This window comes from Vipera ursinii (genome assembly GCF_947247035.1).
Source record: "Vipera ursinii genome assembly, chromosome: 1".
In the NCBI taxonomy this organism is placed as follows: domain Eukaryota; kingdom Metazoa; phylum Chordata; class Lepidosauria; order Squamata; family Viperidae; genus Vipera; species Vipera ursinii.
The window spans coordinates 275,315,146-275,343,031 of record NC_139512.1 but is presented as its reverse complement, the minus strand read 5'-3'; the positions used below and the strand labels follow the sequence as shown (position 1 = coordinate 275,343,031).

Genomic DNA, 27,886 nt, shown 5'->3' with positions numbered 1-27,886 from the left:
GACATTCCTATTCCAAGCATATATGTGTATGTATGTACACATGCATTTGTCATGTACATGCAGATGCAAACACCCATACAGGTTTTATAATGTTACTTACCAGTTCTGTTTTCGGTAGAAGAGGTTTGAAGATCAGCACAAAGAGATCCTTTTTCATCTAATTCTGAACTGTTATTTGAAAGAGAAGAAAAGACACTTCCGGCAGATAATGTTGGTGTCGTAAGACTGCTAGAAACAGTACCACCTGGTAGAACAAGGCTGCTAAAATCTTTCATTGATTCTTGAGCAATAGTCAGTGATGGCTGTACAAGAGCTGTAAAACAATACACATGTATATTAATGCTTGTGCAAATCTATACAAGTCTTTCTAAAACAAAACACCAGTATGTTAATCTAAATTTTTCTACTTAATTTATAAACAAGTAACCACAAATAAGAGAGAAGCAACTTAGAACTAAGGAGAAATTTCTGACACCAATCAATTTATAAAAATAAATCCAATTCCACCAAAGTTTTTTTTCCCCAACTGTGACAGTTTTATTGGAATCCTATGAAAAAAAAATTAAAAACAGCTTACATGTTGGGACTACTGGTGGTGGAACAGGTGGTGGAACAGGTGGAGGCATGTAACCTGGAAGAAACAAAGAATAAATATTAATAAACAAATTTATTAAAGTTTATGAAAAATAACAAGAGCTAAATTCTTAACTGAATTATAAATATGTTCAAGCATACATTATCTAATTCAATAAAGTGTTGTAATTAAATGCACACATACAGATATTTACTGAATTAAACAAGGTTTACTGCCACTTCACTGTGCAAATAGATGACTACAGATTAAATTAATATTTTGAAAATAAGTAGTCATAGATTCATAAAGTTGAAGGACTCCTTAAACCACTTGAAGCCAAGTCCTTGTTCACAATTTTGGACCCTGCTTTGCAAAGAGGGAACCAAAGCTTTTCTGGCTAATTATGCAAAATTCTCAGCAAATGTAAACTTAAAGAGAAATAAACAAATAACAATGCCAATACACTTTGATGTTTATGTCACAGAATGGAAAGATAACTTTACCAGGAGGTGGTTGTGAAGGATTAAAGCTTGCTCTCAAGAATGGAGGCGGAGGAATTGCACTGTAACCAGGTGGAGGGACAGACATTGTAAATGCAGGTGGAACTAAATTAACAGCCGGCACAGTTGGCGCTACAGGAATCTGTTATAATGAGAAAAATATTCCTGGTGATCTTTAATCCATACATATTTATGAAAGGAAATTTTAAAATTGCACCCCTGTAAATCTGCCTCTTTGGCCTATTCTGCTGTTGAATTTCATCTGTGGAATGGAGCCTCAAAATAAGGACATTTATAGCTTGCAAGTTATCACAGAAAAGCATATAGCAGGGGTCTTCAAACTTGGCCCTTTTATGACTTGTGGACTACTGAGGAATTCTGGGAGTTGAAGTCCAAAAGTCATAATACAGTCACTCATGCGCTCGTGACCTCCCGGTTAGACTACTGCAATGCCCTCTACATGGGGCTGCCCTTGGGGACCACCCGAAGGCTTCAACTGGTGCAGAATTCAGCCGCGCAAGTTTTGATGGGAGCTTCCCGATACTCCCGTGTAACACCTCTTCTCCGTGAGCTACATTGGCTTCAGGTTGCCCTCCGGGTGAGATTCAAGGTGTTGGTAATGACCTATAAAGCCCTAAATGGCTTGGGTCCGGACTATCTAAGGGAACACCTGCTGCCGGCATCATCTTCCCATCGTCCTGTGCACCCCCACAGGGAGGGCCTTCTCAGGGTACCGCCAGTTAATGAATGCCGGCGGGTTATTCCCAGGGGAAGGGCGTTCTCTGTGGGTGCGCCTGCCCTATGGAACCAACTACCCACAGAACGTAGGACTGCCCCCGACCTTCGCTCATTTCGCCGGGATCTGAAAACTTGGCTCTTCGATCTGTTTGGTCCAGACTGTGGGGTTGTTAATTTAACTGGGTTTTAGATTTACTCTTGGGGCTTGAATTTAATTTGTTTTAATTGTTTTTAATTTTTTGTATTCATGGTTTTAACTGCCCTGTAAACCGCCCTGAGTCCTACGGGAATAGGGCAGTATACAAATCCAATAAAAAAATAAATAAATAAATAAATAAATAGGGCCAAGTTTGAATAGGGCAGTATACAAATCCAATTAAATAAATAAATAAATAAATAAATAAATAAATAAATAAATAAATAAATAGGGCCAAGTTTGAAGACCCCTGGCATATAGGAAGGGCAATGTAGTATTACTTTTGTCTTTTCAATGTAGACCAATGTTGACCAACAAATGAACTTCTAGAAAGTCCAGATGACTACTTTTCATTTTCTTTCCAAATTCTCTCTCCTATCAGTAAACTGAACACTTGCCAGTTAATTCCCAAAATAACCCCAGGTCAATTTAAGTATTTTTAAATTTTATTTATTGCATTTTTTAAACTGTTCTTTTCCTTCACAGGGTGATTTACTATAGGGAAGAAAATCATTCCCAGAGTTTTGCTGCCTCTTACTTTTGCTTACTGAGGTAATTTTTTTACGACATACTTATTGGGAGCCTCCTTAGGAAGCAACCAACATGAGACGATCCTGAGATGTCTGAGTGGAGTTCTTTGTTCTATGGGTGAAACCAAGACGTTTTCTGTTTTGTGCATACTTAATTTCAGAGTTTTTTTCACAATAAAAGGAAAAAAAATGTCTTAAGTTGCAGAAGGCACGAGAAGATATGATATGCATCTGACACAAAAGTAGAGTTATCAATCGAATCAATAATCTGAATGTCCTTTACTACTGGAAGAAAAGTGTGGACAGCAAATGGAATACAATACTAACCTGTAACATAGTGACAGATTGTTTATAGGTTTCTGCCTGTGTTGTGACAACTGTGGTTTTGTCAACAGTTGCACTCTGGGTTATCTGAACACTCTCTTTTACAGTCTCTGAAGTCCTTGTAGTTTCCCATTCTAAAGAAACAACAACTGATCAGTGTTTTGAAAAGCATATTAGAAGAAAACAAGCATTTGCTTCACTAGCTATGATACCTACCTTTTCACAATGAGTGGAGATTGAAAAATATATTTAAAAAAACTATCTGAATGGCACATTCCCGGATTATGTAGAACTAGAGGGTTTTTTGGGGGTGGGGTGGGGGGAGAAGGGGTATTTTGTGGTTCTTGAAATTTACAACCTTGGATTAATGTTTGCTCCGTTTCTAACAGTGTAAAAATATTTTTTTTATTTTTTTTTAAATTCCATTTATATCCCGCCCTTCTCCGAAGACTCAGGGTGGCTTACAAGCTTAGCAGTAGCCTTCATTCTATGTATATGCCTGCTTATTAGGGCTTTCACACACCATGTTTCCCTGAAAATAAGCAACGGTCTTTTTTTTTTTTTTTTTGACCAAAAGATGCATAGGGCCTTTTGGGGGGAAACACAGTATCAGGGTGATCAGCCCAATGCACATACAAGAGGCGGCAAGTGCACGGGGGCCGGTAGCAGCCACATCCCACTTGTCCCAAGGGCAGAAGCACAGGAGGGAGGCAATTCAGATGTGTTGCGCGGCCACCTGGCTCACGGGAGGCTCACACGGTGGCACTGGAAACAAGCGGAGACAGAGGCATGAGGGAAGAGGCAGGCAATCCGGCCATGCTGCGCAGCTGTCTGGCTTGCATGAGGCTCATGCAAGCATGAGGCAGCAGCAGGGGGAGGCAGAGGCACCTCTGCCTGCTGCCACTGTGCGAGCCTTCTGGCCATGCAGCATGTCTGGATCACCTGCCCCCCCCCCCGGACTTTGCCTCCATGCTTGGACTTACCTGTGCTGTGCAGGCTGTGACTCCGGTCGCACACTGTTGGCCCCTGCATGCTTGCTGCCTCCTGTGCTGAACAAGCCCACCCCCCTGGGCTTATTTTTAGGGTATGGCTTATACTATAAACACGCTAAAAAATCAGGCTGGGGCTTAATTTTCTGGGTTGGTCTTATTTTGGGGGAAACATGACATTATTAGATATGTACAATATTTGGATTAAAGCACCTCTGGGAGATTCTGATCTGAGTATTTCATAATATATTTTTGTCCTATTTTTCTTAGTATGCTTTTCCTATTTCTTTCTGTGTATCAAATTAAACCAAACCACACATTTTTTTGGCAAAACATTATTTTGTAAGTAGCAATTGATTTTTCCTATTTACAAATTCTCTACAATTTTGGACTAAGGATATATCTACACTAAACCTTAAATGTTATATTACATGAGATTTATTTAATTATTTATTTAATCATCTTTTTGGAAATGAAATAAATAATTAGTAAATAAGTTTATTTACTAAATAAGTAAGTAAGTTTATTTAAATAAATAATTTCCAAATTTCCTTTGGAAACTAGCATATATCCTAGTTGAAGACAGAAATATTCTAGAGATGTCACAAACTGCAACTCTGTGATTCAGCTTGACTGCCAACAGTCAGCCTACTTCTTACACAGCCAGAGAGGAACAGCATTTGGAATGCATATTTAGATTATTGGAAACACATTTCTCTGGAACAAAATATGAAAACATGAAAATAAAGTTTTAATTACAAAGTATTTTAAATTGTCCTTACCACTATTTACTGTTTCCTGGTCAATCATGCCTCCTTCTGCAAAGCCATCTAAATCATCCAGCTTAACTTTTTCCCAGGGTATATATGATACTCCAAGATCCACATCCCAAAACTGTTTGTATTCAGTTTTCACTCCTTTGTTTAAAGCCCATGCAATCTGAAAATAAAGCAAATTCAGCAGTGTTGGAAACAAAAATACAATAATCTCTACAAGGCATCATAGCACTGTTTATTTTTACAGTTTGATCAACAATTCATTTGTTGAACAACACATACTTGCAAAACAGAAAAATGCATTGTCCAAATACGTTGTAATGATATCTTCTGACATTAAAAGAATATTTCCTCATCATGAATTTTCCTTCTTTTTTTTCTGATATAAATGCAGCAGTAAAGAATTTTAAAGTTCTCAGTCCCAAAGAATATGGACATTATTCTTCCCAATGTCAGGCTTATTGTTTACCCTAAATTTCTAATTATGTTCTACTATTTTACAGGACAGTTTTTTCCCCTTCTAATAATCAGACAATAAATATTTTTAACTCATTTTAATTTTTTCTTTTTCTATTTTTGGATAATATCTCCATTTAATTGGAGTCATTAAAATGTGTTCTTCAGGTGAATTCTTTCTTAGGAACATTTTTTCCAGTAACAAAAATATTAAAATCTACACACACACACACACACACACACACACACACACACACACACGTAGGAATCTATATATAGATTATAGAATATAATCTAGAAACTTATTATATTTATATCCTGCCACAATCCCCTGAGACAGAAAAAAGTAGGAATGCTTTGTGTTTCTTATTGCTCTAGAACAGGGGTGTCAAACTCAATTTCATTGAGGGCCGCATCAGCATTGCAGTTGCCCTCAGGGGGCCGGGTGGGTATGGCCAGGGTGGGCGTGGCCTACTGGGTGGGTGTGGCTAGAGTGTGTATGGCCTACTGGGTGGGCGTGGCCAGCTCTACATCGTTCGCATCAAGGGTGCCTATGGGGGCCTGGGCAGGAGTGGGACAGATCTGAGGGTCTCTGGCAGAAGGAGGGTCTCTGGGCCAGGGCCAAGGCAGTGGGGGCCGTTCCCTCACTGTTTCCAGGATGGCTTCGTGGGCCACATGAAACCACTTTGCGGGCCGGATCCGGCCCCCGGGCCTTGTGTTTGACATGTCTGCTCTAGAATAAGCTTGAACCTGGACAGTTAGTTGTGCTTTGTTAGTTTCACTATTCATCTTTCACCTATGCTCCAGGTATCATTCCTGCTGCTTCATCTTCCAGAGGGCCACTAAAACCCAAGAGGCTGCCTGGATCAGCCAGTGGAGTGAGGCCATTCAGGAGTCATTTCTTGCAAGTGGTGAAGTAGGCAGTTAACTGATGGATTCACCAATCTAGCAGACAAGCCAAATGGACCTGACTCTATGGATAACACAGGCTGCTGATTTAACTATAACAAAGAGGTAATGGTAATACCTTCCATATCCTTCAGATCATAAGACAATTGCTCTAAAGCAAAAATTAGACCTAATTCATGCCTAGCTATGTATGCAGATCTTCATGAAACTCCTAGGCTTTCCCAGCGTTCATTGTATGGAGGTTAAAATTCCCTAATACCCATAGGGAGGAAACTCAATCTTCAACCCAACAACCAGGCCCAGGAAGCTTGGAAAAGATCCAGATAGACAGCAGAGCCACTGGTATAGCAACAGTACCCCTAGTTTGTCCTTAGGCCCAACTTAACATCCTGCAACATTCAAACTAATGATCCTGGTCACAGATAAGGTCTTATAATATATCAACAGCACCCTATCTCCCTGAACCTGGTACTCAGACTGGGGCAGGACCCAAAACCTGGTTGGGCAAATTTTTGAAAGAAGAATATTGCTCCTTTCATGCAGTTAGGCATGAGTAACACACATCAGATCTACTTGTCTGTCCATCACCAAATCATGAATTGACACTGCTTTATTATAGACAGATCTGCTGTTTACCAGGAACACTATGAGGCCAGATACTCTGAAAATCTGACAAGGTCCCCAGCATGGAGCTACTGGACTAGAAAAAAAGAGATCACCACAAATCATCTGTCCCCTGAAATAGTCAACCAATGCCTTCCACTATATTTCCCCTTGATGAAAACATTGGTACTTGGCATATGTATTCTGTACTCTTCCCATTCAACTATCCTGTTCATCTAAGGCAGGGGTCCCCAACCCCTGGTCCGTGGACTGGTACCTGGCCGTGGGATGCCAACAACCTGTCCGCACAAAAAAGCAAAGCCCCATCCGTGGAATGCAGGCAGCACTGAAAACCATGCAGTCTCTGGTCTTTGGAAAAACTTTTCTCCATGGAATTGGTCCCTGGTGCCCAAAAGGTTTGGGACCTCTGATCAAAGGCAAGCAGTGATTTCATCCCAATTCTCACTAACCATCTTTCTTACCCAACCTATGCTTGGAGTTAACAATCTGGTGAATCACTCACCCCACCTCTTTGCGAAACCCTACTTACATGACACTCAATACATCCCAATTTCCAATAATGTCCAACACATTCAACTCCCTTCTACATGATTTGTAGATAAGTACAGTGGACAGAGACTTTTCCATTGGTCTGGACATTACTTCTTGACCTCCTGGCGTTCATTCTTCTATTACTATTTCTTAGATTTATGTTCCACCATTCTTGCAAACTGATCAACCTATTATAACAACCATATGAAATAGGATGAGAAACATAGTGACTTGCTCAAGTCAACCAGTGAGTTTCTACGGTTCAGCATGGATTTGAATCTTGCAATCCCCAGTTATAGCCCACAATCTTAAGCACTAACAGTGGCTTTCCTTCATTATATACAAAAGTACAGGATTATGACAATAAACTACAATTCATAGTACAGATAAGCAGGACCACTGAAACTGTACCTTAATAATTTTAGATCCAATTTTGTAGGATCCAGAGCTTAATTTCTGAAGAGCACGATAAGCATCTTGCCTATGAACCATACAGACATATGCACAACCTCTGGGAGGGATCATCTATAAAAACAAAACAAAACAAAATAAACAAAAGAACAAGTAAAATTAAAACAGAAATTAATAACTGAGTTTCAAAAAAAATCTCTTACAATAATGAATACTAGCAATCTCAATTTATATTTATTTTTATATTTTTTATGTCATACCTGATGCCATTCTAAATGATTTCCTGAAATTCAGGTGAAATGTTTTAAGAGGCACAAATGGAGTAACAAAAATATCTTATTATGTGAATGTAATTTATATTTCTCTGGATCCAGCCACACAACCTCTAGATACTTTTATTTTAAAGTAAATAATATAAAACTTCCTCTTATGTAAATTAAACAATTTATGAAAACTCAAAATTACCATTCTTTTTAAAAATTGCAGATTATTTTACTTACATTTATAGATTCTATTTGACCAAATTCTTCAAATAAATTGGTTAAATCTTGCTGTGTGGCCTTCTTGTCCACTTGACCAACCCAAAGCGTGGTACTGCAGACTGTCACAACAAATTATAAGGTTTATATTTTATTCGTATCATTTGACATTTATCATCACTACAATCTTTTACTGTCAGAGAGTGAAAGACAAGCTGAAACAATTTACAACTTGCCTATAGGTAGAAAACAATACAATTATTTAATTTAAATCAGTGGAAATGGAAATGTCAACCGTCTTCCAAGAAGTGAATAGCAGGATAACAAAATCCTGAAACACTAACTTTTTATGAAAGCTACATATAGATAAGAATATTTTAATATACATTAAAAAGGAGAGACATGGTGAGAATATAGAAATATTGTAGATTTGGTTATTTCAAATGCAGTGATTAACAAAGGAATCAAAATCAATACTCGAACAGAAGTCTTTTTGAAATAGCAGGTGATGCCCGAAAGAGGGAGTAGCAATCTTATAATTCCTCCTCCCTCTTAGAAACCAATTTATTATCTTCCAAACTTTTCTTGAAGTTCCTACAAGTTACAGAGAGAAGAATACAACTCCTGTCCCGGCATTACAGAAAAAAAATGGCAAAAAATATTTAGAACAATATGGGAAGTTATAGTGGACATACCACTGAATATTTATGAGCAATTTCTTTAGCTTCTTGCAATATATTTTAAGAAATGTTTTAAAAATGCTTTCATTAACATTAGTTAAATGTATCTTAACAATACACCCAATTCATTGGATTATTACAATAAAAAACATATGTTTATATCAAATCTTGCACAAATTTTATACCATGTGCATATTATTAAAATATTAATTCTGTGCAGACAAATTAACAAAATGGATAAAAATGGACAACTAATCATGGAAAATTTTAAATGTGAGCTGAATATTTCTTCCACAATAAACATCACATGGACAACCTAAGTCCCAGAAATATCAAACAACTCTTAATTCTGGGTTGACTCTGAAACCCAGGAAGTCTCACTAAATTTAACCATACTATTTAGCACAGTGCACATCAGCTGGGATTGCAGGAACCCAAACTATCCTTGATAAGCAGTGAAGGAAAGTTTTAAGATCCTGTCTCCAGGAGACTCATGAAAACATGGTTTCTAAAGATAGGATTGTCATTTTCTTCTTAGAGTTACTGGCAAGGAAATAACAATCCTGATTAAGATAGCTACAGTGAGGGAAGATTTGCTAACAATCCCGATTGCAATTGGTTTTTGCAATTTCTACAGAATTGCCTCTCTTTTATGGGCCGGGAGGAATGAAAGCAAGTTATATTATGGAGACAGGTCCCTCATACACCCCCTCAAATATCATGGCATTGCCTGCAAAAGATCTTTAAAGTTAGCAATAATAGTAATAGTTCTGCTTCTCCAGTTTCTCCTTGATTTATAGATTCTAGAGAGTGTTATACAGAAGTCAAACTATTCTACCTACTAGGAAGAATCATGCTGAAATTTACCCATTTAAGAAGTGGTAATGCAATTTTAATGAAAGAAAATACAGACACTGAGAATCTTGGACCAAAATGAAAATGTACTACAAACATTTCAGAAAAAACCCAAACAAACATACATACCACTTAGTGTTTTTGATCGGACAGGAGGTAACCCTTTTTTCTGTCTTTCTTTTTCTCTTTCTCTAGCTCTTCTTTCACTTGAGTATGACCTTGATGACTTCCTCTTTCTTTCTCTTGATCTAGAACGCGAGCGCTTTCTGTGTTTACGCTTTCGAGAACCAGACCGTGATCTTGACCTTCTTTTTCTTGGTGACCTACAAAATAATCAATTACCGTATATACTTGAGTATAAGCCGACTCGAGTATAAGCCGAGACCCCTAATTTTACCCCCAAAAACTGGGAAAAGTTCTTGACTCAAGTATAAGCCGAGGGTGGGATCCGCCGAGTGGCTTTCAGCACTGGAGAAAATGCAAAATCGCTCGAGACCAAACTCGAAGGAATCAGCTGCCGGTGGGAGCGAGGCGATCCGTGCGGTCCCGTGACAGCCAGTCGGGCAAGCAACGGGGCAAGCAACGCGAAGAGCGGCAGGGCTTTATTTTTGCACCGTGGAGCTCCCCCTCCCCCTCCTCTCAAACTCCCCCTCTCTCCCCCTTCCCCCCACTTCCCAGAGCTGAATACAGGGTATTAACCGGCGGCGGAGGCTTGCAGAATGGCGGATCGAGCCTCTGTCGCCGGCGGTTGGATCCGTGCTCCACAAGCCTCTGCCGCCGGCTGGATCCGCGCCCTGCCGCCAGCAGAGGCTTGCGGAGCGCGGATCCAGTGGGGGGGAAAAGCCCTTTAGCAGGATTTGCCTGCATGCCGGCGGAGGCTGGATCCGTGCTCCACAAGCCTCTGCCGCCGGCTGGATCCGTGCCTTGCTGCCGGCAGAGGCTTGCGGAGCGCGGATCCAGTGGGGGGGAAAAAGCCCTTTACCAGGATTTGCCTGCATGCCGGCGGAGGCTGGATCCGTGCTCCAAAAGCCTCTGCCGCCGGCTGGATCCGCGCCCTGCCGCCGGCAGAGGCTTGCGGAGCGCGGATCCAGTGGGGGGGGAAAAAGGCCTTTACCAGGATTTGCCTGCATGCCGGCGGAGGCTGGATCCGTGCTCCAAAAGCCTCTGCCGCCGGCTGGATCCGCGCCCTGCCGCCGGCAGAGGCTTGCGGAGCGCGGATCCAGTGGGGGGGGGGGAAAGCCCTTTACCAGGATTTGCCTGCATGCCGGCGGAGGCTGGATCCGTGCTCCAAAAGCCTCTGCCGCCGGCTGGATCCGCGCCCTGCCGCCGGCAGAGGCTTGCGGAGCGCGGATCCAGTGTGGGGGGGGGAAAAGCCCTTTACCAGGATTTGCCTGCATGCCGGCGGAGGCTGGATCCGTGCTCCAAAAGCCTCTGCCGCCGGCTGGATCCGCGCCCTGCCGCCGGCAGAGGCTTGCGGAGCGCGGATCCAGTGGGGGGGGGAAAAAGCCCTTTACCAGGATTTGCCTGCATGCCGGCGGAGGCTGGATCCGTGCTCCAAAAGCCTCTGCCGCCGGCTGGATCCGCGCCCTGCCGCCGGCAGAGGCTTGCGGAGCACGGATCCAGTGGGGGGGGGGAAAAGCCCTTTAGCAGGATTTGCCTGCATGTCTCAAGTGCTACCTAATGTGCTTTCAGCCTCAGTCGGCCACTCCACATTGTAATCACGAAGGTAGCTCTCTAACGGAAAGGAAAGGGAAGGGAAGGGAAGGGAAGGGAAGGGAAGGGAAGGAAAGGAAAGGAAAGGAAAGGAAAGGAAAGGAAAGGAAAGGAAAGGAAAGGAAAGGAAAGGAAAGGAAAGGGAAGGGAAGGGAAGGGAAGGGAAGGGAAGGGAAGGAAAGGCCACCATCTCTCCTCTGCCGCTCGCTCTCGCCGCTCCAGCCCTGGCGAGCCAAAGAGACGAAAGGCCCCAAGCGATAGGAAGGGGATCTCTGCCCTAGAGTGGGAGGGGGGAGGGAAAGGGGGGGAGGAAAGGCCCGATCGCTTTGTGTTGAGCTGGTTCAGCTCAGCCGGACTAGGCGGGGCTGCGGCTCCCAGCTGATGCCGCTGCCGCCATCCAAGTCCGGCCGGCAAGAACTTTTTTTCTCCCCGCCCCGCAGTGACGAGTAAAGCGCGACTTACTTCCTCCTCCATGCCCACGTCGCCTTCTCGCCCAACAATCCCAAGTAAGGGGCGGCCTCAGAAAGGGGCTCTAACTTTCCCCTACCGCTCGAACTTATCTTGGAGAGGAAGGCAAAATCGGGAGAGGGAAGAAGAGCGAGGACTGGAGCAGCGCTTGCCCGGCTTCTCTCCCCTGCAGGGAGCGGCGGGGTCGGTTCCGCCTCCACCATGTTCTCTCTCGAGAGCCTTGTCCCACCCGCAAAACGCCAGCGCCGCCGCCGCCCCCTTCCTAGCCAGCCCTCAGCCGCTTCACAAGCACCCGTTGCCGGCCCAGTTCTATCAGACCCGCGCGGCGCCGCACGTACTCCGTTTACATGGCCCCTGTACTTCCCCCACACATCCCTTCTCCCGCCTCCTTCCCATAACGGCCTCTACCTACCGGACGGCGCCTCAGCTCCCCGTGTCCGCCGCCGCCGCCGCCACCCTGACCAAACCCTCTCTGCCTGCGTGCGCCCTCCCTCCCTCCCTCCTTCCTCTCTGTCTAAAGCAGCGCGCCGAGTCCCGGCCAAGGCGACGCTTTTGTTCTCCTCGCCTGGATGCGCTTCCAAAAGTGAAAGGAAAGAGGCTTCACCCAAAACTTGCTTCCCGTTTTCCTCCCCCTCCCCCCTTTTCCCTTTCTCCCTCCTCCCAGCGCGGCGCTTTGAGTAGTAGCCCTTCCACTCCCCGGCTCCCATCCCGGGTTCTTGAAAGCCCCGGTTTTCGTCCTTGGGTACGGGAAGAGGACTCCCGGCGCCCACCCGGCCGAATTGCGAGGGGAGATCGTTCTCCGCGCCTGTCAAAGGGGACCCAAACAAAGAGGTGCATTTGCCGGAAACAACGATCGGAGGGATTCTCCTTGCCTCCTCCGCCTCCATGAAGATTTGTTTTTCTGGGAGGCTCACTTAGAGGGAAGTTTTGAACTGGAAGCCAGGGATGAGGCGAAAAAGCAACAGCCTGCGTCCGTCTCTCTCTTTATGTATATTTCTGTATATATCTTATCTCGGGATCTAGACCTTTCGAAGGAGAAGGGGCGGCTGGAGTTCGTGAGTTGCTGTGGGACCCAAGGGTTGGGGGAAGAGAGATGGGAGGGAAAAGGGGAGAAACCTGCCGCTGGCTAGTTCTTTGTCTGATCGGGGAGCCTGAACAAAAGAGGAAACTCGGTTGAACTCTTCATCTCCCTGTCTGCCTTATCTGGTCTTTCAAGAGGAGGGTATTCCTTTCACTTCTTGAACTTTCCCAAAGACTTGCAAACTTTTCCAACCATTACTTCCAAGGATCTTTGATTTTTATTTTTCCCCTTGCAACCTAGAGGAAAAGGAAGGTGAGCTGTTGATCTAAGTTTCTCTCTTCTTCCTTTGTAATTAAACTGGAAGTTTTACGTGTGGAAGGGGTAATCTGATTTTTCCTTCTCCAGGCCTCTGCCGCCCAGAGCGTTGTTTCTCCCCCTCGTGCGTGTGTGTGTGTGTGTCAGACAGAAACAGGCGGCAGAGGCCTGGAGAAGGAAAAATCGGCCGCAGCCTCGGGGTAGGCTTCTCCAGGGGCGCCGCCGCGATTCTGCAGGGGCCAGGTAGGGAAAACTCGCCGGGGAAAACGGGTGCCGTTGCAGCGCCCGGGGAAGCGTAGCCTGCTTGACCCACGGCCTCTGAAATGTTCAAAATCCAACTTTTCTGCTTTTTGAAACGCACCACCGGCTGCTCCGTCCAGAAGCCCAGATTCGGGAGGGCTGCTTGGCTTCCACTTGAGCCCATCTATGTCCGCGACCCCCCCCCACTACCCCTAGACCTCAGCCTCGGTCCCCTGTCCGACCCGGAGGAGTATTTTTTTAAAAAAAACTTCCATCGGGATTTGTTCCTGGAGTTTAAATCCTTGCAGTCCAAAGCAAGAGAGAAAGCCGCGACCTCCTCCTGCGGGAGATTCTCTGCCGGCTCCGAAGAGCTCGACCACCAACGCCGGGGCGGCAGAGGCTTGCAGGGCTGGCGGCAGTCCAGCGTTGTTTCTCCCCCTCGTGCTCCCCCTTGTGCGTGTGTGTGTGTGTGTTTGTGTGTGTGTGTGTGTGTGTGTGTGTGTGTGTGTGTGTGTCAGACCCGCAGGAATGGCTAGTAAAGGTGGCGGCAGTCCGGCATTTGCGTTTCTCTGTGTGTCAAGCCCCGTGGGCTCGACACACAGGAAGGGGGGGAATGCCGGAATGCCGCTTCCCTACCAGCCATTCCCATGGGTCTGACACACACACGCACGCACGAGGGGGAGAAACAACGCTGGACTGCCGCCAGCTCTGCAAGGTTCTGCCGCTCCCTTCTCTCAGCAGCCTGTTCCGAACGAAGGGACAGTTCTTTTTTTTTTGTTGATTGGAGTATAAGCCGAAGTGGAGTTTTTCAGCCCGAAAAGTGGGCTGAAAAATTCGGCTTATACTCAAGTATATACGGTAAATTCTGTCAATGTAAAACATAATATTCATAAGACAATTCTTATGAATATTATGAATATTAATATTATGAATATTAAGAAACCAACTATGGGTTTTAAGCAGGAAGACAAATATCTTTGTAATAAAAGTTACAGAAACCTTGAACGTGATCTTGAGCGCGTTCGTGATCTTGAAAGAACTGCTGGTTTCTTTTCTTCTTGCTCGAAGACTTCTTGTTCTACAACCTCCTGGGCCTCATCTATATCCATGTCCTAAATAGGGAGCAAGTGAGATGCCAACATATTGGAAATTATATTCATTCCTATCTATATGTGTTTATGAAGATTTTTTTTTCATATATTCCTGAATATATCAGTTTATATCTAGGAAAATCTTCTGACTCAATATCTTGACGTGCCCTTATTGTCCTCATGGACAGAGTATGCTGCTCTCCAACAAATTATATTATGACATCAAAGCTAATGTTAATATTTACATTCCCAGTATAGAGACATCCATAAGATTATAGATAGGATAGTGTTTATTTTACAATTTTGTGATCTACTGAATTCATAATTTAAATAGAAATACTAAATTTTACCTGTTGTTGAACATCCATTGAACTGTCAAGCTTTGTTTCCACTTCTAAAAACTGTTGGTGACTGCTGTCTTGCGAAGGTGATGCTGAATGCTCAGAACCAAAATTTTCTTCTTGAGTTTCCTCAGGGCTTACCTGCAGTGAAGAATGTTTATTTTTTAGCCTCAAGCTCTGCAATACATGTCTGTCTCTCTACCTATCTATGACCTACCTCTCTCTCTCTGGGTTTCAATAACTAATATATAATTTGTATTATGGAATATGTTTGGAATTTTGGATAACATTAACAAGCAAGCAAACAAGTGTGCAAAGTTCAGTCTTTTATTTCAAACCATAGTCCTGGAACTACAGAGATCCTAAGTTCAAATAGATTGTTAGGATTAGAAGTTAAAGTGCAAATATAAACAAGTGAAGTATAAGCAAGTGTTACACTGAACAAAAAAAGGGGGAAAGAAGGAAAAGGAAGCTAATGCTGAGGGGAATTCAAGATGGCAAAACAAATATACTTTTTTTGGAATTTCTAAAGTAACATGTTGTTTCAAAAATTTAGAAACCTAAAGCCATGTGGTTAGTTTAGAAATTTAAAAAATGCAGTATTTCCAAAAGTAGGAAAAATAGTATACCTTTGGTGGCTGCTGATCTAGAAGTTGCTGTCGAAGATGTTCAAAGTTTTGTTGCTGTAGTTGTTCAGCTAGCTGATGAAAAAGTGAATTGTTCACGGACTCAGATACAAGGGGCCTAAAATACATAATTTAGTAGTTACCCTATTGTTTTACAGTAACTGTATAAATATATTTAGAATTCATTAAAGAATACAACAGAACTTTGTAGAAGCAGAATTTGATGTTCTCTTGAAGTATGGTAAGAATAGGAAGAGACAAGAAGACAAGCTTGATCTAATGGGTTTTTAATGGGATTCAAACATTGTAGTAGATCATATTGCACTTTATGTGGCACAGAGAATCCAACAGTGTGATTTTTAAACAACAGCTTATAGCTTAATATCTTGAATGAACTCAACTGTTGATTTAAGAAATTATGGTTTATCTTCAACTTCTCTCCCTTCTTCTCCCTTTCTCGGTGTAAGACCACAACTTAAGAATATTTTAGTAAGATTAAAATATACTGGAAAACTCAAGTAGGGGAAATCTGATCTGCCTGATTTTTTTTAAAAAAAACACCAACTAATCATTTTTTAAAAAAAAAATGATTTCTATAACTTTTCTCCAATATCAGTTAATGTCACAAATACTCCAAAACCATTTTGCATATGTGAAAAGCCTCTGGATTTGGGTAAGCAATTAGAAGTTGAGTTAACTGCAGATTCACTTTGAAAATAAGTTCAAATCAAAATATAAAATAAGGTGTTTCCAAACACAAATTAAGACTTACAATTGAGAAGTTGGAGTTTCCTTTTTGGGCTCTTCATTCAAGTCAGTTTCTTCTCCAAAATCTCCAAACCTATCTATCAGCTTCTAGGAGCAAACAAATTATGCATTAAAAACGTATTGTTGAACAAGAAAAGCATTATTAGATATATTTTAATGTTCCATATATATATATATATATATATATATATATATATATATATATATATATATGTATGTATGTATGTATGTATGTATGTAATGTATGTATGTATATGTATATGTATATGTATGTATATATATGTATATATATGTATGTATATATATGTATATATATATATATATGTGTGTGTGTGTGTGTGTGTGTGTGTCTGTGTCTGTGTGTGTGTGTCTGTGTACGCACACATACATATATATATATATACATATATATATATATACACACACACACACACACTATAACACCCAGATACCAAAATATGTACGCAATATTCTTTCTAAAACAGTACCTTATGTCTCACTTATATATATTACCATAGATGTAAAACAAATGCATAAATATAAAAACCAAAATATTTAATTGGGATATTAACTGATATACATTATCTATATGTACTCCAAAGACATGACTTGCGTTACTAAAATTAAAAATTATAAGATAGGTTTTGATAAAAAGAGAACCATGAAGCACTTAGACCTGCAAGTTTAGTGCCCAATAGAAAACCAAGAATTGCAAAAAGAGGACAAAAAAAAGTCACGCTAATATTGGTCAACTGATTGTGAAAGAAAAAATTCATATCAGGTACTACATAAATAGAAGTATAGTTATTACTACTATTATTGTATTAATTTAGCTATGGTCAAGATAATACAAAATCATTGACGAATACAACAAAAAAAGTGTATCAGTCTCTTTACTTTTAGCCATTTGAGTCAGTTTTTTTTAAAAAAAATATTTCTGGGAACTGTCTAGACTAGTCCCTGCAATTTTTTTGACAAGATTTTGGAGTGCTTTGCCACTGCTTCCTTCCTAGGGCTGAGTGAGAGAATGCTTGACCCAAGTTTACCCAACTGATTTTGTGCCTAAGGTGGAACTAGAACTCAGTTTCCTGGTTTCTAGCCTGGTGCTTTAACCACAACACCAAACTGGTTCTTGTATCAGTCATATAAAGCAGTGGTCCACAACCTTTGCAGCTTGGTAGCTCGGCTGAGGTGGGAAAGGGGAACTGGGCCACGCGAGTGGAAGGCTGGTGAGAACAGTGTGTGCCCACCAGCCCGCTGCTTGTGCAAGTTGAGCTGTGCGTGTGCGGCCCAAATTTGAAAAGGCCACAGCCCGGTAGTGGGCTGCAGCCCAGGGTTTAGGGACCCCTGGCATACAGCATATCAAGCTAAGACTTAAAAGAAAAAAAGATAAAACAAGCAAAACATAATATAGTAGAAAATAAACAAAAAAGAAAAAAAGATAGATAAAATAGAAAATTTCATTATGTTACCACTCCATGATTAGAACAACTTTTATCTTCTTATGGAAACTGCTGTAGATAAGAACTCAACAACGCTACTAGTCAGCAAGTTTTCAACCTGAGATTAGAAATGAACCTTTTTCCTTCATAACCAAGTTGATTTTTGTTATGTATATATTTAAATTACCACAGAAAGGGAAATGGAGTATGACTAAGGGTCTCAGGCTTATTCAGTAAATGAAATCCCACTGTACTTCCCATCTAGTACTGTAGAGAGAAAATCTCTGAAATGAATCCAACAAAAGCTTCTACACTGTGCAGGATTGAGTATAACTGTAATCAAATTTTTGTTTAGAAATCTTACGAATAACTACCTTGTTAAAAGAGACACTCTGTTCTAGCGGATTGAGCGTATTGGCGGCAGCAGCAGCAGCTGTAAGTTGAGCAGTGAGAGCCTGTAGCTGAACGACGAGACCCGCATCCAGTGCTTGAAGCAATGATGGTTGTGGTTTTTGTTGTTGCATCTGCAATGTCTGTATTAACTGCTGAAGCTGAAATGGAGTTGGGAAGAAGATAGTTTTGCTATAAATAAAATCTGGAATTAAGCATAAATTCTAGCACTGCTTTGAAAGATAGGACAAACTATCCCCAATCAAAACTTCAATTTCAAGCACATAATTCCTAATTTTAAAATTTTAAACATTTTGTAAAATATAAGAAATCTTCAATGCAGTTACAAAAGAAACTGGTGAGGACAGGGCAAAAAGCAGGGATATCATTTGCAGTAGAAATCAGTGGCCAGATGTTGGATCATGGCTAGCAAATCTCTCCAGAGGGGGGGGGGGGGAAGTTACTGAGATTTTAATGGTCAGTTTATGTCAGTAGCTGGGAGTAAAGGGGATTCCATCTAAGCTCACAGTTGAATATAGCCTATATGGACATAATACTTAGCTGAATTTTATTTCTTAATTGCTTTTGGAATTATTATTTTTTACTGATTTTTAAATATTATTTTTTTCCAGAATGGCCAAATCTTTACTGCATTCACTGGATGAGTCTTCTTCTCCTTAACAAAATTAGTTTCAAGTATAAGTTTAATGATTAATTAAAAATACTTTTTGGAATTAACAGCAAAAAAGTGTTTAGAGCACTGATTTTTGAAAGTTAAAAACAGACTAGAGGTTCAGATAGATTTGAAATAAGATTTTGTAATTAATTATAAGAATCCTTCCCATGGGAAATTATTGTTGTTTGGATTCCTTAGGAAAAAAACATGAAAAAAATGGGAATTTGAAAGCTGAACACTAGAGGGGGCTAGAACAGGGGTGTCAACTGCCAACGCACAGGACGGACGTGTCATCGGGAAGCCACGCCCACCCCATTGCCGGCAATGGCGAAAAAGTTCCGATACATTGCACAATGTCACATGTCACAAGTTTGACATGTTTGGGCTAGAAGAAACTAAAAATTACAATTAAAGGACAACAAAACTTGAAGTCAACTTGTTAATTCAGAATGGAGCAAAATATTTTAATGCTGGATATTTTCAAGGATATTTGTGAACAATAGACTCAGAAGTGAATTTTAAGAATGTCTTATCATAGAAAGATGGTGTATAAATTTTACATAGAGGAACAAGCTCTACCGGCAAGACTGAAATTGATTTGAATGTGGATTTTAAAATGACAAGCTATAAGAATATGAAAAAGATGATAAACTGTATATACAAATGAAACCAAATGAAGTATTTATAATTTTAAAAAGATATAAAAATAACACAGAAGTTAATTATTGAAATAACTTTTCTGCACTAGATTTGCAAGAGAGAATTGTTAATTTTGAAGGAATTTCAGAGAAGGAATACAGAAAAAATGAAAAGAAATCAAGTTCTAAAACACTATTTGAGGGGATTAAAAATCAAGGTTGTTAAAGGTACAGGGAAGCAATACAAAGTTGGTTTATTTGATTGGGGTTAAAACAGATACATTATTATCTCTAGTAAGCCTTTAATGGCCTTTTGCTGACTACGACTGAACAAAGAGGTTTTAAGATCTTGTTTACAGTTAAGAGATAAGCTGGCATTTGTTGTATTTTAAGAGGTGATAAATTACTAAAATTGTTTATACTTGTGATGATGGGGAAGTTCCTTATTTATATATTTCCCTTTAAAATTCTGGCATAAAAGGCATTGGGACAAGTGTTCATATTCAGTATTTATTACTTATTGATATTCATGTTATTTGCTTTAAAAACAGAAATTGCAAACATTTTAAAAATGCAAAACAAATTGACACGGGCGGTCTTGTCGATATTACCTGGGAGGAGTTTGATTCTGTGACTCCGGAGGAAGTGGACAGGATTATGGGGAGGCTGAGCTCCACCACATGTTTATTGGACCCGTGCCCTTCCTGGCTGGTTTATGCAGCCCGGGAGAGGACACACAGCTGGTTCCAGGCAGTTATATCAGCTTCTTTGAGTGAGGGTAGCTTCCCTGCCGTCTTGAAAGAGGCGGTGGTGAGGCCTCTCCTCAAGAAGCCTGCCCTGGACCCAGCTGTATTGAACAACTTTCGTCCGGTCTCCAACCTTCGCTTCCTTGCGAAGGTTGTTGAGAGTGTGGTGGCGCATCAGCTCCCTCTGGTCCTGGATGAAGCGGATTATCTAGACCCGTACCAATCGGGTTTCAGGCCCGGGTACAGCATGGAGACGGCATTGGTCGCGCTGATGAATGATCTCTGGAGGGCTCGGGACAGGGGACATTCCTCTGTTCTAGTCCTATTAGACCTCTCAGCGGCTTTCGATACCATCAACCATGGTATCCTGCTGCGGCGTCTCAGGGGATTGGGAGTGGGAGGCACGGTCTTACAGTGGTTCTCCTCCTATCTCCAGGGACGTTCGCAGTTGGTGTTGGCAGGAGGGCAGAGGTCGACCGCGAGGTCTCTCGTTTGTGGAGTTCCTCAGGGGTCGGTCCTCTCGCCTCTCCTGTTCAACATCTACATGAAACCGCTGGGTGAGATCATTCGTGGCTTTGGAGTTGGGTATCATCAGTAAGCTGATGATACCCAGCTTTTTATTTCGACCCCAAACCACCCCAGTGATGCCCTCAATGTGATGTCCCGTTGCCTGGAGGTGGTTCGGGTCTGGATGGGGAGGAACAGACTTCAACTCAACCCTGACAAGACTGAGTGGCTTTGCATACCTTCATCCCGGGTCTATTCGGATATTCCATCTCTTTCTATGGGGGGTGAATTATTACCCCCCCGTAGATAGGGCTCGCAACTTGGGAGTCCTCCTAGATTCACGGCTCACTTTGGAAGATCACATAGTGGCTGTGACTAGGGGGGCTTTCGCCCAGGTTCGCCTGGTGCGCCAGTTGCGGCCCTATCTAAGCCGGGATGATTTATGCACGGTCTCACGCGCTCGTGACCTCTCGTCTAGACTACTGCAACGCTCTCTACATGGGGCTGCCCTTGAGGACCACCCGGAGGCTCCAACTGGTACAGAATGCAGCTGTGAGAGTTGTGTTGGGAGTCTCCCGATACTCCCATGTTACACCTCTGCTCCGTGAGCTGCATTGGTTACCAGTTGTCTTCCGGGTGAGATTCAAGGTACTAGTAATGGTGTTTAAAGCCCTACATGGCAGGGGTCCGGAGTACCTTAGGGAACACCTGCTGCCGGCATCAACTTCCCTTCGCCCTGTGCGTTCCCACAGAGAGGGCCTCCTCAGGGTGCCACCGGTCAGAGAATGTAGATTGGTGGCCCCCAGGGGGAGATCTTTCTCTGTGGGCACCCCGGAACTATGGAACCAGTTACCGGTTGAGCTCCGGACGGCGCCCGATCTTCACTCCTTTCGCCGCGATCTAAAAACATACTTGTTCGAACAAGCCGGCCTGGCCTGAGGGGGGATTGGTGGGGTTTTTACTATCATTTTATTGGGGTTTTTATTATGTATTAACTGTTTTTATGGGCATGTATTTAATTACTTTTTAACTTTTGTAATTCTGTGTTTTTATTCTTGCCCTGTACACCGCCCTGAGTCCTTCGGGAGAAGGGCGGTATAGAAATATTAATAAATTAAATTAATAAATTAAAATTAGTTTTTAACTTTTCAATAGCAATTTAAATTATATGAAGCAGAGAAGCAGAATTATGTATTTCTAGGTGGATAAGGGACCAAAATGGACTTATTACCTGTTGGCCTTGTGGACTCTGCAGGATCTGTGCTACAGCAGCAAGTGTATCTGTATTAGTTATCTGAGATACCCATGGATCAGGTAAACTTTGGATTACATTGGCTGGAGTAGCAGGAGTCACTGGAGTTCCTGCAAAGAAGACAAGCAGTTATCTTTAGATACCGTTGGAAAGAAGTAGTAAATAGCAAGAGATTAATCACATTTGTATTTCATCTAATCCATTCTTAGCCACAGAAAATAACTGGATGACTTTGAAACAATCATTCTCAACCCAACCTACTTCACAGGATTTTTTAAGGAAAAACAGCAGGAGTGCTCTGTAAGCACCTGAAACTCTTGAATAAGTTGTGATATAAATAAAATAAACAAATTTCTCCCATCTATTCTTTATCTGAGTCCAATTCAGCTCCTCCTGTATCAATTGTTCAATGCATTAATATGAATACCACTGTAACTCCCCATTAGCAGGACACATGAGAACAGAAAAAAGTGTTTAACATTTAGTGCAGTAAAGTACCTTGTATCTCAACTCTTGGGTGACTAGGTTGCTAGTTCAAACTACTTCCCTTACTAAATACAGTGAGCTTATCAAGTCTATCTTTTGGTGACCAGACAGTACCTCACATAAGTCCACCTACTCATCTTGGTTGCAGGAGATAACAGTGAACAGAAAAGCAATAAAATATAGCAGTATTCCCAGGGTGGATCAGCACTCTACACGACCGAAAGGAGATCAAAGCCCACTTCTGAAAGGCAGCTTTACCTGTTTCACATATTTTTAAGGTAGATAGCCTTATCCCAGATTCATCTTACAAATATCTATTATTGGTACTCCTACTATTAAAGATTGCTAACATAGTCATTTTTCACACAGAATGCTGTGAAGCATGATTCTGTGTTTGCTGTGAACAACAGGACAAAGCATTCTCCAAGTCATGTGTCAATTCTGGAACAGAAAGTTATTTTCTCTGATTCTCTATTTATAGAAAACAAACTATTTACCTCTCCAGTTTGAGTTTGAAGCGGACCTTCAGAGCCCTATGAACATCTTGTTTGAGCCATGTGCTGTCAGTTGGCAAGAATATTCTCTCCTGTGCTTGTTGGAATTTTGAATAACAATTTATATCTGGCCTAGAAACATCTTGTTTTTATGGAATATGTATAGATCTTCTAACTGAGAGCTCCTATCTTCCAAGCCAAGGCTAAGTTCCATGTAACAAAAATGGGTGAAATTTTTTAATGAGTTTGAGGAGGGTAATCAAGATTTGGTATTCAATGTTGTCCAATATAAGGAAAAGATGATCTAAAAGCAGTGCCTTGACTTATTCTGAAGAAATAGCAATAGCATTTAGACTTATATACCGTTTCACCGTGCTTTGCAACCTTCTTTAAGCAGTTTACAAAGTCAACATATTGCCTCCAACAATCTGGGTCCTCATTTTACCGACCTCGGAAGGATGGAAGGCTGAGTCAACATTGAGCAGGTGAGACTCGAACTGCTGGCAGTCAGCAAAAGTATCCTGCAATACTGCTTTCTTTATGCTCAACGAACATAAAGTGGTTTCCTATGAGTGCAGCCAATCATTGTTAAATCCTTCTTCAATTTGTTGAATCTCAACATATTGCATGATAGAATGTGCTCTGGTTTCAAACTATGGGTTTGATATCAACAATTTATAACACTATCATCATACTGTTATAAACTATGATTTTATATATAAAAAGCTACAGTATTATTTAGAGAGCATAACCCTGTCATTTAGAGTTGCGTATTTAATGTTGTAGAATATGCTGACCCCTAATGGCTAATGTGTAAATATGTTATTTTCCTGGAAAAAATAAACTTCTTAACAATGGCACTTTTAAGGTTGAATTTAACCATCTTCATTAGGCATGTATGCATATGTCTTAATTCTTGACTCTTCTGGCTGATATTGAATTATAGTCTATTTTTCTACCAACAGAAATTTCACAAGCAAACATTAACCAATTTAATTATTCAGTTCATTCAAATCCTTATAGAAAAAAATATTTTTTTCATTTCCTTCTCTTAGTTATGGTGTACCTAATATATTTCAAAAGATCAGAAATAAAATATAAAAAAGCTATAAAATATAAAAAATAAAGGAAGTCCCTGTCCAAAGAAACCCAGAAATCTGAATATATGTTTATTATTCATATCAGGAAAGAATACATTTTAAGGAAAAATATATACATATCAGGAAAGAATGTAACTGAAAAAAGTAATGCAACAAAAATCAATTATTCTTGCAAATTTAAATCTTAAAAGATGTAACAAAGGGAAAGTTGTCATGGATGTAAAACAAAAGGATAATGTTGGGTTCTTGTTACCTGGTGTATTATTACTCAAAGTAGCAGTTGTTCCTGGCAAAACAGGAGTAACAACTGGAGGAGGAATTCCTGCTGCCATATCCAATAGAGGCTGGATAATTTCACTTTTGAACACATTATTCTTCTGCCACAAATTGAGCACTCTAACAATTTTACTCTAGGAAGGAAAGAAATGACATTTTAGACTTTACATCATACAAATCCCTATTCCAAGTTAAACAGCTTTTAAAATAAAACTATGAGGCTATGTTTAAGATTCCTTATCATGGTTACAAGGATCAGGAATGTGTTGTAGATTTCAGTGCCCTTTTTATATCAGGACTGGAAATCATGAAACTTCTCCAGTTTTAGAGAATGAAAAATAGTCTGTCAGTGGTCCCCAACCTTTATGGCTTGGCGGCCTGGCGGGGGGGGGAAGAGGGGAACTGGCTCCCACTCGCACAAGTAGAGCTCTGTGTGTGCTCTAGCCAGCCGCTCACACGGCCCAGATCCAAACAGGCCACAGCCTGATAGCGGCCTGAGGCCTGGAGGTTGAGGACCCCTGGTCTATGTGACACAATTAATGTATGTTCAATTTGTATTAGATTTTCTCATTTCATTCCTACAAATGCACTGAATGATTCTAGTGATTCTATTTTGAAGCTAGTGTATCTAGTGATTCAAATTCTGAATCTTCTAGCAGTGGCCACATAGTCTTAGAAAGTAAGAACAGAAACGAATTCTATTATTGAAAATGAAAGATTAATGTCCCCTTCCTCTACAGCTACTTGTACACCTATTAAAATAGTTGGGGGTTAGGGAAGAAAATAAATTCTACTGCCTGAGTGAATTTAGTTTATGGGTTCCTAGATTCCATCCAATGTAAATCTCTTTAGTATTCTGTTTAAACTGTTATTTTAAATCCCTAAGAACTTTAGAAACTCCCTTTTCTCAATTTTATAGAGCTTAGCACATTTACATACATAATGTATAGGCACTGTTATGCTTAATTTTATATATATTCTATAAGAATATTATTGTATTACCTTGCTATGAATATATTATGCAATGTTTATTATACAATACCTGTGCAGATTAAAATCAGCACTACGTCACCTGCTAGAGCCAGAGTCTGTCTATTCTTTTGATTTCACTATGGGGTTCAAAAATATGGCTCACATGCTATATGTTGAAATGATAATCGAGTACCAATAAACAATTACATTATTTTCCATCTATAATTCACTACCCAATAAAATTATGTCCCTTTCATTTGTTCCACACATCAAAAATAGTACTAAAAATATTGGAAAATGTTGATTGATATAATTTTTCCAAAATAGACATTTGCTTGTATGAAGTACCAACCTGAAAATTAATTACTGAAAAGCAAGGAAGTTGTATTTCTCAAGGGAAACAGAATACTGCAAGTTAATAGTAGATGAATGTGTGTGTCCTTTGAAAAGAGTGAAAATGGAAAAAATTTAAAACATAAAAAATGACGGTAGAAAGATAGCGAGTAGTATCTGAACTGTTGCAAAAAGGATTCTTTCCAAAACAAAGAAAAACGGCTGGGTTAAAGAATGTGTTTATGCCAATAGTACTTGATTATACTGGATTGAGAATTGAATATGTCAAGGAAAACATAAAAGCCAAATGTAATGGGACCAGATTCCTTAGGAAGGGTATGTAGTATAACCATAAAAAGATGATCATTCAATGAGTAGTGAATTAGTATGGACTGAATAAAAAGGCAGTGACCGTTATGAAAATACAATGAGATGGTTTGGTCATACAGAAAGAACTGATGAGACTGAAACTGAAAAATTAATATATGTTGGATGACGTTATATAGTAAAAGAAAGGTGAAGAAAGTCATGACTATAATAAATTGATGTGCTCTTAAGAGAGAAATGAGAATTTTTTTAAAAATGAAAAGTAATATATGAAACATGACAAAGTACAGCAGGGCAGAATGATATCAACAAACATAGTGAATGGTTTAGCTACATCTACTTTTCTTTTTGTTTTTAATCTGGGGGGTTGTTGTTGTTGGTTTTTTTAATTATTATTATTTCCTGCTCTTTTTCAGTACTCTGCATAACAATGTTTACCCCACATGGGAATACAGTGAGGATATGTGCAGTATTTTCTTCCCAATTCACAAACAGTATTATCTATTACTCAGGAACATTGTCAAGTAAAAAAAAACATGCATCATTTTTTTTGTAAAATTATATTTTTAACATAAATTATACATTAATAAATCATTTATTGGGAAAAGAGTAAAATGTAGAAGAATCCATACCTTATCATCCCCAGGGCAACGATATAAATTCTGGAAAGTGCTAATGATGTTATTGCTAAACCGAGGAGCAAAGACATCCTTTTCTTGCCCAAACTGATGCCGAGACTGCCGTACAATCGAGTCAATGACATATAAGCCAGGCACCTTGTATTCTGGTTTACACTACATAGAAATACAATAAGAATGAAAATTTCCTATAAGATTTATTAGCTAGCAAATCTGTACAAACTATGAATGCTCTTTTTTCCCCCAGTATGGTATTGTTTTATATTAAAATGTGTTTCACAGAGTATGCTATAATCATTTGTAACATTTCCTTGTTGTAAAATTTCAATTATTTAAATTTCATTTATATAAAGGTAATAGTAAATAATTTTAGGGAAATGTACCTTCATTTTTATGTTAACAGTTGAAATATTCTAAGTTTTTTGAACTATTTAGATAATAACACAGCTAGTACTGGGGAACACTGCAATTTATCAGAGGCATGACTTTACTAAGATGTACTCTATGCAGCAGTTATGCCACCAGCTGGTATTATTTGGGGGGGGGGTGTAAAATTAAGATAAAGCTCAATACCAGAGGGGATGCTTTTCCCCTGGAAAAGGTGAAACATTGTGATGTTCCCTGCCAAGGTTCCGATAAATGAGACAAATCATTCTGCAAACATTGACATTCCCCTTGTCAACTCATTCTTATCAGTTTAAAGCCCAAGCACTGAAAGTGAAAGTCAGAGTCCACAGCAGAAAGGAGTGGAAACCTAGTATGGTAATGTTCACTGTCACTCACAGAGATCTATCGTATTTAAAATTTGCATAAGACCTATGATTTGTGAAATGCACCTCTACTCACTTGAAGTAAGTCCCCCCTGCAACTGATACTTTAGATTGGACACTGTGTTTTTGGATCAGTGTGCACCATAATTTACCCTCAGACAAATTATCTAATATTATTATTGAAGAAGATATGTCAATATTTGGCAGAAGTAACTTAACCTTAAAGTTAACTTAATCAGACTATATCATCTCTGAAGGTACGATTGTATGGAAACAAAAAGACAAATTAGAAAATGATTGCTGGACACCAATTTTATATAAGGTCAAGTCTTTCTGGAACTGAGATCATACCTTGGTGTGATGGGAATAATTGAAACTGTACAATATGTATTGACAATTAGGGCCAATATCAAAAATCACACCATCATGAGTAGTTTGTTAGTATTAACTGTATTGCTCACAATTTGCTCACATAGAATGACACTGGGTTTGACAGCACAAGCAACAAGACTATTGTCTCCAGGCATGGACATTGCCACCTGTGCTCTTAAAAAAAATGCAATAAGACTACTAGGCAATCTCCTATGGACAATGAATGTCAAGCCAATGCCATGCTGGGGTTAATCTATTCTGATTCCTCTGAATGTTCTCATTCTATGGAACATCATTTACTTATTGTTCAAG

The 27,886-nt window shown here is 40.4% G+C and overlaps 1 protein-coding gene across 5 annotated transcripts in view; it reads right to left on the bottom strand.

Moving 5' to 3' along the window:
- Positions 1 to 27,886, bottom strand: part of SCAF8 (SR-related CTD associated factor 8) — a 92,169-nt gene that overhangs the window by 44,828 nt on the left and 19,455 nt on the right. For 4 of the 5 annotated variants that reach the window (XM_083348118.1, XM_083348119.1, XM_083348121.1 and 1 more), the window contains 16 exons: positions 26,427 to 26,588; positions 24,140 to 24,296; positions 21,786 to 21,916; positions 17,972 to 18,148; positions 16,160 to 16,242; positions 15,391 to 15,505; positions 14,771 to 14,902; positions 14,329 to 14,441; positions 9,702 to 9,895; positions 8,059 to 8,159; positions 7,559 to 7,672; positions 4,634 to 4,790; positions 2,866 to 2,996; positions 1,078 to 1,216; positions 578 to 631; positions 101 to 313 (listed from right to left, as the gene is read on the bottom strand). In XM_083348118.1, the coding sequence (XP_083204244.1) occupies positions 101 to 313; positions 578 to 631; positions 1,078 to 1,216; positions 2,866 to 2,996; positions 4,634 to 4,790; positions 7,559 to 7,672; positions 8,059 to 8,159; positions 9,702 to 9,895; positions 14,329 to 14,441; positions 14,771 to 14,902; positions 15,391 to 15,505; positions 16,160 to 16,242; positions 17,972 to 18,148; positions 21,786 to 21,916; positions 24,140 to 24,296; positions 26,427 to 26,588 (2,173 nt within the window). The remainder of the gene's footprint in view (positions 1 to 100; positions 314 to 577; positions 632 to 1,077; positions 1,217 to 2,865; positions 2,997 to 4,633; positions 4,791 to 7,558; positions 7,673 to 8,058; positions 8,160 to 9,701; positions 9,896 to 14,328; positions 14,442 to 14,770; positions 14,903 to 15,390; positions 15,506 to 16,159; positions 16,243 to 17,971; positions 18,149 to 21,785; positions 21,917 to 24,139; positions 24,297 to 26,426; positions 26,589 to 27,886) is intronic. The other variant, XM_083348120.1, reaches the window with a different exon arrangement.